Here is a 12,289-nt window from a genome sequence, read left to right on the forward strand (position 1 = left end):
AATTAGAATCATTAATACTTTTAAACGATGTGTCTGCTGACAAACAAGCCGCATTGCTTATTACAAAAATAACACCAAGTGTATTTGAAACATTACAAATTACAATTTCTATAAAATTAAATAGTTTTAATTCCGGATACCACACAAAGTTATGCTTATTATACTTATACCAATTCATCGTTATAACAATTTACATTATGCGCATTAGCATTATACGAAATCTGTTATGCGAAATAATGATATGCGTATTAAACGTTATGCGTAATAAACGGTATGCCAATTCATATTAGGAGTATTCAGTTATGCGAATTAATATAGACCCGCGACAGAGAGAGTTGCGTATCGTTCGTTCGGATTGTACGTTTTTAGGGTTCTGTACCAAAAAGGTACAATGGAACCCTTATGGCGCCGTTCTGTCCGTCTGTCTGTCTGTCTGTCAGTCTGTCACATTACTAAATATCTCGAGAACTACTTATGCTGTCGCTTTGAAATTTGGAATACTTATGAACATCGTTAACCTCTACAGATTGAAAGTATTAATTTTTTAAATTTATTTATATTCATTATATAAAAGGAGGGCAAACTGTAAATATTAAGTTACTAGGTCAAGTGGGGTATCGTTAGAAAGAGCTTAAACTGTACACATCAAAACTATTTTTTATAATTTTTATGTTGTGGAAAAAAAAATTCTTTTGAAGGAAAATGTAAAAAAAAACACCCCCTCCCCCCCTTTTACCTCCGAAATTTATCAACAAACATTTATGAAATTTTTAACAAACATGGCTATTGTAATAACATAATTACAGGAAAAATAAAATTGTACACGTACTTTGAAAACTTTTTTTTTTAATTATAAAAAACCTTTCAGATTTACATTTTCAATTTCACCACCCTTGCGGGTGTAGTAGTCTGTAGAATTATAATATGAATAACATTTGATGATTCAACTATTGAAAGTTTGTACGGAACCCTCGGTGAGCGAGCCCGACTCGCACTTGACCGGTTTTTTAAGGCATTGGATCTGTATGCACCATGTTCACTGCGAATGCTTAGCTGCTTATTTTTATGTATTTTAGTTAGCCGTCAATTAAATTAAAAAAATATATTAAAAATGTATTGAACTAAACTGTTAAGGGCCACTTGAACCAACAAAGGGAGGGTTAACCGCAGTGTAATCAGCTATTTTATATAGAATTTGACGTTTGACCGGTCACTGACCCAGTGGTTGCTGCAACAGTGGTTGTTTCAACAGTGGTTGTTTCAACAGTGGTTGTTGCTACAGTAGTTTCCTGACTGTCAACGCAAGAATCTTCCCAGCATTTCAGCAGGCCTGGAGTATAAGGCTGTACAGTGTATTTGTTCTTCTCGTTCTTGCCTTTCTGTTTCTTCTGTTGTCGGAGTTTAAGTCTGCGTGAGGCCTGGACACGGATAACATTTTGTTTTTATTAAAACCATTAAATATTGAGGAATAATTGTTTCACAGGTTCTCCAGAAAGAGTCCCAGAGATGCTTATGAATTACTAGCTTTTGCCCACGGCTTCGCTCGCGTTAAATTAGAGATTTGCAACGTGCTCCATATAAACTTCCACTTGCGATTACGGCCCAGCCACGACATTGGTCTAAGCGCGACAGCGGTGAGCGGCAGCCATACGTGCGAATGAAAAGTCCCATCGTTGTGTCTCGCTCTAATATATGGCCGCCGCTCACCGCTGTCGCGCTTAGACTAATGTCGTGGCTGAGCCGTTAGCGATTCTATTAGCGAAGTGAAGGGTTAGAAAGAGACGAAAAGTAGCCTATGTAGCCCTTTAACTATCATTAGTATGGATACCAAGATAATATACTTTTATATAGCGGTACCAACGCGTACGCACGTCTGTGTTTCAGATTGAGCAAATAGTACATTACGTACGTGTATCGTACGATTTTTTTCAGTACAGATGGCCCTCCGAGTATGGATACCAAGATAATATACTTTTATAGACGACTGTATTAAGACTGTCTATACAATGTGGCATGCAAACTTAACTCTATGTCTATACTATACTATAACATAAACTACGTACACACCTCATCTGGGGGGTGGTTGAAAAAAAATAAATTGAATGTATACATTTCAATTTTTTTTTAAACACACAATAAAAGGACATGAGCTTTATTATGTATTAATTATTACGAGTGGAAATACTTTTCCTTAATATTAAATCAATGTAATTATACTGTAAGCTACTACAATTCTAGTTGTTACATCATTAGGTATTTAACAATACAATGTAAAAAAAAAAATTCGTATAAGCAATAATGTATGACCTATTGTCACATATTGAAAGGCTTAGTCCTATTTTTATGAACAAGATCAACCTTGTCATCTAATTCTAACTTAACATTTATTCCAGTATCCTCGATTACTTTATAAGGTCCTTTAAAAAGGTTATCGAATTTTTTGCCGGTTTCAGATTTAACTAAAACCAGATCACCCTTTTTATAAGTAACCGAATTTACTAACTTATCATAGTAACATTTTCGCAACTCTTTAGTTCTTAACAAATTTTCCTTAGCGTCTTTATGAGCTAACTGTAGTCTATATTTCAGTTCCAATGCATAATTATCAGGGTTATATATAGGTTCAACAGCTTTAATCAGATTACTAGGAGTTTTACACTTTTTTCCGAAAACCAACTCAAATGGGGAATAATTTGTGGCTGAATTTATTGTTGTATTAAAAGCGAAACACCAGAACGGTAACCAGTGGCTCCACGTATCGGGATGTCCATCGCACTGAGCTCGCATAAACGCAGCTAGGTGTTTGTGCATGTTTTCCAACGCACCTATGGATTGGTGGTGATACGCGGTCGAATTAAACTTATTTATTCCTAACAACTTACACACTTCATCCATAGTAGCTGACATGAACTCCGCCCCGCGGTCTGTCGACATCGCGTCGGGAATGGCGGTGAGGTGTGTACGTAGTTTATGTTATAGTATAGTATAGACATAGAGTTAAGTTTGCATGCCACATTGTATAGACAGTCTTAATACAGTCGTCTACGGAATCGTACGTTGTCCGCGACCCCTATGGAAATTATTGCTAGGGACAGTACCTCTATTTGTGGAGTAGCGGGTCCATGTGTTTTGGTAGGCTCGAGCTCGATTATACTGGTAGCTCGTCCCGCGCCCGCGCCAGGCGTAGCGCTGGGGCTGCTGTGTACCTCGCGTGTAGCCGCGGTTCACATTCATGATTACGGGCTCGTGCTGGGGTCGTGCCAGCTCTTCATCCTGGGCCGCTCTGACGGCCTCCTTCAGCTCAGTGTATTCTCTTGCAGCTAGAATGGTACTGAGACGGCGGTTTCTCAACCCATCTGTAAATTTTTTTATGGCCAGGGACTCGTTGATTGGTCTTAAAATATCACAAGCGGCCGATTTCCCGTCGGCTTGCGCTATAGTTAGACCAATGAACAACTCCTCTATTTTATCACCGTATTGGACAATAGACATATCCTTTTGTGATATATTATTTAACTGTAGCAAAAGAGAGTTTGCGGATTTCTTGGGTAGCAAATATTTTTTTATATCGGCTACTAGTTGGGTAGCGGTGTCATATTTAGACTTAAGTTTTAACTGTGCAATTTTGTTGAGTCGTGTTTTTAGAACAAAAGAAATCAGCAATTTCTTTTCGCTACTATCTGTTAACATGTCATCTAACATTTCTATTCCTGCTATCATTCTTTCGACAGTTTCCTCTTTATCATCTAAAATTGGGATTATGCTATTAGCTTCTCGTATTTCAAATTGTTTCGCCATTGTAGTTGGTTTTACGGATACACTTTCTATAGCTTTATACTGTAAAATTTTATTATAAACTTCGTCTATTTTCTCGCACAATAATTCCGAACTTACACCTTCTTTTGACAGGTCATCGACATGAAGAGATGCAATTATCTGTTTATAGTCCTCATATATTAATTGCGCATCATTGATTTTTTCTAAACCTAGCTTTTGTTGCCGTTTAACCTCACCTAATTTTCGTAGATCAACTCTTATTTTTTCTAACTTATCGTATATATTTTTTAAATCTAAATCCATACCCTTAACATCACTTTGACGTACAGAAACTTTCACACTTTCCACTTCACACGCGCGTAATCACGTTAAAGTTCATCCTCTGTCCTTCCGTCTCCCGTGCTCTGCTTAAACACCTTCCTCCGCCTCGTCTGTAGTTGGCGTCGACCTCTTCATTGACAGCCTGGTCTGCAGACGTGTCCATACTTCTCGCCTCACTGCTTTCTGCACATATTTTTCATGTGCTTTCTTTAAGAACTTGTACAGTCCGCAGCAAACGATGAGAGCCAAAACCACGAACAACACGGTTATAAGAACGTTATTTATTCTAGTATGCTCGTTTGTGCCTGTTGCGTCGTTTGATCCAACCGCATTTTGGGTTATAACGACCTCTTTCTCCTCCTGTTTGCTGTAGCTGTTACCCATGTTATTTATTAAATTTTTATTTAGTGTATTTCACTTGGTAATTTAATTATGTCCCTCGTGCAATCACTTGTGCATTTGCTCGCGTCTCACTGTTAATTATATATTCACACGACTAAAAATGCTGATGTCAGGCGCCCTCGTCGCGGCGGCGCTCGCGTAAAACGATGTCACGGTCGCCATGTGGTGTGGAGCCGATTAAATGAAACACATGTACGATTCCGTAGACGACTGTATTAAGACTGTCTATACAATGTGGCATGCAAACTTAACTCTATGTCTATACTATACTATAACATAAACTACGTACACACCTCAGCGGTACCAACGCGTACGCACGTCTGTGTTTCAGATTGAGCAAATAGTACATTACGTACGTGTATCGTACGATGTTTTTCAGTACAGATGGCCCTCCGAGTATGGATACCAAGATAATATACTTTTATATAGCGGTACCAACGCGTACGCACGTCTGTGTTTCAGATTGAGCAAATATAGTACATTACGTACGTGTATCGTACGACGTTTTTCAGTGCAGATGGCCCTCCGAAGTTTCTACCTGATATATTCGTAACTCGTGTCGATTTAAAACACTCCCTTCGATCGTGTTTTAATTTATCGCCACTCGTTTCGAACTTTTTTTTTTCGCACTTGTATCGTAATGTACTATAAGTTGTCAAGCAATTCTCGTAAAATCTGTGAAATATGATTGTTTGAAATTAATTTGCTCTTAAAACGCAACTTTTTCTTCAGTTTTGGATGAATGGGAGCATTTACTAGTTGGTGTGGGTAAAATAACTATTATCTCATTATCTTTTAACCTCTACTTGTAGTGCGGGTGACGAGCGGAGGGCAGCCGTTACTTCTGAACACGTGCATTTGCAGAAGTCGAACTGTAGCAGCGCGTCAGGTTGACAGCTGTTGGAATTTTCTGTAACAGAGTTCACTGATTTTTTTTTAACATATAACGGCTCAGCCACGACATTGGGCTAAGTGCGACAGCGTTGAGCGGCGGCCATACATTGGAGCGAGACACAGCGATGCATGGGATATTTCATTCGCACGTATGGCTGCCGCTCACCGCTGTTGCGCTTAGACCAATGTCGTGGCCGGGCCGTGAGACGGGCCCGTATCTCGAAAGGTACAAGCCTTGTATTACAAATGCGCGAACTGTCAAATCGTATGGGTTGTCATGGAAACACACTTGTAATACAAGGCTTGTATCTTTCGAGAAACGGGGCACTGAGTGAACGCTCGAAGCGGGGTGAGCAGCGAAGCGGGCGAGTTTGTAATGTTTGTATCCACCCTATGCAGCGTCGGTCCAGTAGGCCTAGCACATGATGGCCGCGGGAGTATGTCGCCGCGAGATAGATGACACGTCTTTGTCTAATTGTATTAATGACATAAGGACAGGTAGTCTATCTCGCGGCGACATACTCCCGCGGCCATCATGTGCTAGGCCTGCAGGACATAGATAGACAAATAGAATACTCTTATCAGTACAGATGGTGTTTTTTTTACGCACTAGTGCGAGAAGTGGTTCATTATATGCTAGGTCGAAACTTTGGAGGCTCATCTGTACTGAAAAACGTCGTACGATACACGTGCGAAAAGGAAATTCTAAACTCGTGTTGATTTAAAACACTCCCTTCGGTCATGTTTTAATTTATCGCCACTCGTTTCGAACTTCCTTTTTTACGCACTTGTATCGCAATGTACTATATTGGCACACCTCAGCAAAAAATACAGTGGAGAAAAACCGGCCAATTGCGAGTTCTACTCGCGTTGTAAGGGTTCCGTACACTACAAGAAGGGCTTAAGCGCCTAATTTTTAGTAGGAACTTAATTAAGTCATTTTTGCGAATAATCGATATTTAGAACAAAACGAAACCAAAATGACTTGTGAAATTCGTAACTTGAGTTTTTTCTCTTAAGTCCGACTCACGCTTTACTGTAGATTTCTAATAGGTTTTCCTGTAATCTATAAATTGAAAACTAACTCTTGTATTTTTTTGAAAATTTTACGCAATTTTTTTTCACTTTTACCCTCCAATAGTGGACCCTGTAATTAAATTTTCTTAATTTAAATTACATGGTCGTCTTTGGGTCACAGGTTTACATATGCGTGCCAAATTTTAAGTAAATCGGTTCCGTAGTTTCGGAGAAAATTGGCTGTGACGACGGACAGACAGACGCACGAGTGATCCTATAAGGTTTCCGTTTTTCCTTTTTGAGGTACGGAACTTCCTTTTTGAGGTACGGAATTCTAAAAACAAAGAATTATAAATAGAGGGTCAACAGGCGGTCTAATCGCTAAAGAGCGATCTCTACGAGACAACCTTAGGTAGCGGAAATCGAAATAGAAAATCATAATTATTCTGACATGTGTATGACCTTCAGTTGTTTGACATGCACGCAGCACGCCCCGCGACGCTGCACGCCTAATATGACCGTGCACTCAGGCTCCTGACGGATATGTGGAGTTACCTTACTATGCCTTTCCTTACGACAATTTAAATTCAAGTATTTAAAGTCACATACAGGTCGAACGCGATTAATTAACATTATTTACCTTTTTTCCCAACGTTTCGGCCAAATTTAGTCCGGCGTAGGCCAAAGCGCGAGAACTTAAAATGTTAAATTCAAGTGTTACCATTTTTTTATATACTACGTCGGTGGCAAACAAACGTACGGCCCGTCTGATGGAAAGCGATCACCGTAACCTATGGACGCCTGCAACTCAAGGAGTGTTACATGCGCGTTGCCACCCCATTAGAAACTTGTACATTCCCTTTTGCTGTGTTAAATACACAGTAAAAAGGAGTGCACAAGTTCCAAGGAGGGTTCGGGTTGCCGACGACTCAAAGGACAATAGACGGAATAAGTCAGTTCCGTAAGTCCTCCCGTCATCAGCACACCGCACCCTCGTTGAGCTCTGGCAGCCTTACTCACCGGCAGGAACACAACACTATGAGTAGGGTCCAGTGCTATTTGGCTGCGGTCTTCTGTAAGGCGGAGGTACTACCCCAGTTGGGCTCTGCTCTAGATTCGAGCGAGATGATATCCGCTGTGCTATGCCCTACCACACAAAGCGGAATATCATTCGCTATGCCCTACCCCCTACCATGTAATAATTAGAAGTTTAAGAAAACACATACCCAGATCATTTAGTCCCTCCTCTTGACAAATGCAGTACAATAAGTTGGCCAATAATGTAAACAGCTGAAAAGGCAACAGTCTTTTACTATACACAGAGTGTTATAGTATGAATTTTCTGAGATGAACGTTTCACTTTTGCCGTAATCTGTTAAACAAAGACCTTTGTTTCTAATTTTCACCGCGGCTAGCTCCCGTTTCCACAGCACGTGCTAAGGTCTCAGTGTAGTTAAAAAGCAACTATCATGATAGCAATAAGGTTCAAATTTATTAAACAGTTTGCAGTATGCAGGTAACTTTTTTGAAGATGACAAAACGTGTTATCTCCGAAAGGGCTTTTTATGGATTTGAACCTTATTACTATCATGATAGTTGCTTTTTAACTACACTGAGACTATAGCACGTGCCGTTTAAACGGGAGCTAGCCACCGTGAGCAATAGACACAAAGGCCTTTGTTTAACAGATTTCGGCTAAAGCGAAAAGTTCAATTCATACTATATATCAGTCACTAAAAACCTCAGACACCCCATAGGTCCTAATCACAGATATGATATATCATCATCATCACGCTGCCTTTGTCCCATTTACTTGGGGTCGGTCTTCCCCGTTCAAGAAAAGGTTCTTCCATTCTGCACGATTCAGTGCAAGATCGGCGTCTAAAATCAACCCCCAGCAACAACAGATATGATACATATCATATATAAATAAATAAATAAATATTGGGGACACCTTACACAGATCAACTTAGTCCCAAACTAAGCAAAGCTTGTACTAAGGGTGCTTAGCGACGATATAATACTTAGATAGATAAATACATACTTATATACATAGAAAACATCCATGACTCAGGAACAAATCTGTGCTCATCATACAAATAAATGCCCTTACCGGGATTCGAACCCGGGACCGCGGCGTAGCAGGCAGGGTCACTACACGCTAGGCCAGACCGGTCGTCATCATATATACCAAAGATCAAGCAAACATACCTCTACCCTAGATGTAAATAGAGGTACTTAGCCTAGCGTAGAAAACGAACAACTAGGTTGTCTGTCCTTACTCCATACTTCCAGCATTTGCACCACAATTTTTATACATGGAAGTCAAAGAAAACAAAAAATGCCTTGTTACGTGATATTTAATTGCAAGAAGACAAAAAAGATGAACACATAATGGCCAGAGTCATATTTCCTACCACAGGTATGTAAAAGTCAGTATAAAATGTGACACGCTGACGCTGTGCGCTTATACAAATATATTAACTTGTTTCTTCTATCTAAATATAGTTCTGTGGTCCAACGATGTCCGCTACTATAGCACTTAAATCTTCAAATTTTGAATCCCGTCAATTTAAGGATCAGGGGGCCGATTTATGAGTCTCACTGTCACTAAAATACCAGTTGAAAACGGTGACTTGCCTATTATTTTCAGTGACAATTTTCTGAATTCGAACGCGTGAGACTCAAAAATCGGCCCACTGGACATCAGACGGGATGAGCTAAAAGCCTGTCCACCAGCGGCTATTAGGTACCTACTTATAATTATTCCAATGGCACAGTAAAATAAAGAGTACTATCGTACAGTATGGCCACTCCCGCTCCAGTGCAGCCCACCACTTCTCGGTTACCTCATAGTTACCGCCTGTCAAAAACGCGAACAGTCGACCTGTCATATTTCACTCATACAAGCATGGTACGCGTTCACCTACACGAGCTTAGACTGTGTGCTAGGAACGCGCCTCTTTGATATATTTGATCGCTAGGGTCCGAGGTGTGCCAATGGTGTGTTTTGCTGCCTTTCATGTGCACGGCACGGGTATATGTTCACATAGTTTATTATTAAAAAAACTCGAAACACTCGGAATAAGAGGGCCAGCTCTCCAGTGGATAGTCATATTTAAAAAATAGGAATCAATGCGTCCAGATTACAAGGAAAAGTGAAAATGACGAGATGACTAATACTCATCTGGATATAGACACAATCCAAGCGGAGTCCCACAGGGAAGTGTTTTAGGGCCAATATTATTTTTGCTCTATATTAATGACATCACTGACATAACGAATCACAGTTGCATTTTATTTGCTGATGACATATCTATGATTGTCACGTCTGATAAAGAAATTTGTACAATTAATGACCACGAACAAGAAATTAATAATACGATCGATAAAGTAAAATACTGGCTTAATTCGAATAACTTAAAAATAAATCTAGATAAATCTAAATATATAAATTTTAATAAATCAATAAATCCGAATTTAAATGTTAATTTGCAAGTTCCTAGCATAGAAAATGTGACGCAGACAAAATTCCTAGGAATAACTCTAGATGAGAATCTGGACTGGAGGGCACAATTGGAGAACGTTACTAGTCGAATAAATAAATATGTGTTCGCACTCAAACAACTCCGTAGAGTTACTGATGCTAAAACGGCATTATCCTGCTATCATGCGTACGTAGAGTCAGTTTTGCGTTATGGCTTAATAATATGGGGTAATAGCACAGACTTTAATCGAGCTTTTGTCGCGCAAAAAAAATGCATTCGAGCATTAAACGGGATGCGACCAGGTGAATCTTGCAGACCGCTTTTTGGAAGACTTGGTTTGTTACCACTTCCTTCTCTATATATTTGTGAAATGTGCATGTTTGTTCATAAACACTTAGATTTATTTAAGAAAGCCTGTGATAGCCATCCACGCTCTTGCCGTAACCCGGACAGATTATTACCCGATGAACATCCAAGATTAGCAAAACATAAAAAAAGTTGTACGATTATGTCTTAATATGTATAACACCTTACCAAACGAATTAAAACAATTAAATATTACTGCATTCAAACGACAGTTGCATGAATGGCTTAAACAATTTAATTTTTATAGCACAAAAGAGTTTTTGGACATGAAAAATAATTAATTAATCTGTACGACTTTATATTTTAAATGAATGAAATGTATGAAATTTGCATGATAATTTTATAAGTTTTTTGTATATAGTTTGTGTACATAGTTTGCATACCATTAATGGTTAAACATGAAACTTACCACCTATCGCATTAACACCTGACAATTGGTATTGTTTAAAGCAAATAAATTATTCTTATTCTTATGTAAACAAACTTGGTTATGCGAATCACATGCGAGGACACCAACGAAAAGGAAATTGAAACAGTCGCCACAGTATAATAAAGAGTACTATCGTACAGTATGGCCACTTACGCTCCCCGCTGAAAGCGCCGCCCACCCCCTCTCGGTTACCTCGCAGTTACCGCCTGTCAAAAACGCGACCAGTCGACCTGTCATATCTCACTCATACAAGCATGGTACGCGTTCACCTACACGAGCTTAGAATGTGTGCTAGGAACGCGCCTCTTTCATATATTTGATCGCCAGTGTCCGAGATGTGCAGTCGCCGTGTCCGAAAGACTCGAAACCGGTCTGTAGATATAGTACTTATACTTGATTAATAATCTTACCAAAATACATAAATGTGAAAGTTGCATTTTTAATGCACTTGTTGCCAAAATAACAGTGACAATTACATGTAATTCGGCTGCCGACTGACTGCCTCACAGTTAATTGATTTATCACCAATGATTGACCAATTAATATGACTGATAAGATACTTGATTAGGTTGATTGATTTTGAATTTTTAGCTCTCGGGATTAGAAAGCGCTGGTAGCCCAGCGGTAAGTGCGTGCGACTTTCGTGCCGGAGGTCACGGGTTCGAACCCCGGCTCGCACCATCACCAATTAATTTTTCGGAACTTATGTGTGAAATGTCATTTGATATTTGCCAGTCGCTTTTCGGTGAAGGAAAACATTGTGAGGAAACCGGACTAATTCTAATAAGGTCTAGTTACCCTTCGGGTTGGAAGGTCAGATGGCAGTTGCATTCGTAAAACCAGTCCCTTCGCCAAATCTTGGGATAGTTGGGATTAGTTGTCAAAGCGGACCCCAGGGTCCCATGAGTTGTGGCAAATACCGGGATAATGCACGGAGGATGATGAGCTCTCGGGATTCGGAAATATCTGGAAAATGATACTAATTTATATATTGTAAACGAAAGTTAATTGCGAATAAATAAGTTTTTAACAAACCTCGGAAGTTTCAAGGACGAGGTTGTCCCCATAGTCTCGACGGAGACGGTGATACAGAGTATGCTCGTGTCCTTGAAGCGTTGGAGGTTTGTTAAGAACTTAGTTATACGCGACTAAGTCCTGTTTACAATATTAAATTTATGTATAAAAGTCGTGAATGTTTAAATCGGTGTATCTGGAATATTATTTTAATTATTTTCCAATTTTTGTGCGATTAATTAGTACAAGTGCATTAAAATAATCATACCTACATGTAGTCATGCCTGTTTCCCGAAGGGATAGGCAGATACCACGCATTTCCACTAATACGATACCCGGGTCTTTACCACTAGACCACAATATTATACGTTTCATAGTTGTATCGCTATCGCTCTTCCGTATGTGCGCGACAGAGCCACACTGAGTTTCGATCGGCGTCTAGCGTCAACGATTGTCAGTTCAGTTTGAGTTGGATGCGCACAGTTCATGGTGACCGCATAGTTGCGATTTACTCATTAGAAACGTATTTAAGTGCGACCACACCGCTGCTTAAAATACGCAGACGGTACGGAAACGCAGC

General features: G+C 39.6%; 1 protein-coding gene across 1 annotated transcript; it reads right to left on the reverse strand.

Moving 5' to 3' along the window:
* Positions 1 to 887: 887 nt before the first annotated feature.
* Positions 888 to 11,201, reverse strand: LOC125236177. The gene is made up of 4 exons (XM_048142893.1): positions 11,106 to 11,201; positions 7,638 to 7,701; positions 5,301 to 5,410; positions 888 to 1,418 (listed from the first exon to the last, which is right to left on the reverse strand). The coding sequence occupies exons 1-4, from the start codon at positions 11,130 to 11,132 to the stop codon at positions 1,185 to 1,187; spliced, it is 435 nt and encodes a 144-aa protein (XP_047998850.1). The 5' UTR covers positions 11,133 to 11,201; the 3' UTR covers positions 888 to 1,184.
* Positions 11,202 to 12,289: the final 1,088 nt, after the last annotated feature.

The sequence above is a fragment of the Leguminivora glycinivorella genome, chromosome 18 (genome assembly GCF_023078275.1).
Source record: "Leguminivora glycinivorella isolate SPB_JAAS2020 chromosome 18, LegGlyc_1.1, whole genome shotgun sequence".
Classification (NCBI taxonomy): Eukaryota; Metazoa; Arthropoda; class Insecta; order Lepidoptera; family Tortricidae; genus Leguminivora; species Leguminivora glycinivorella.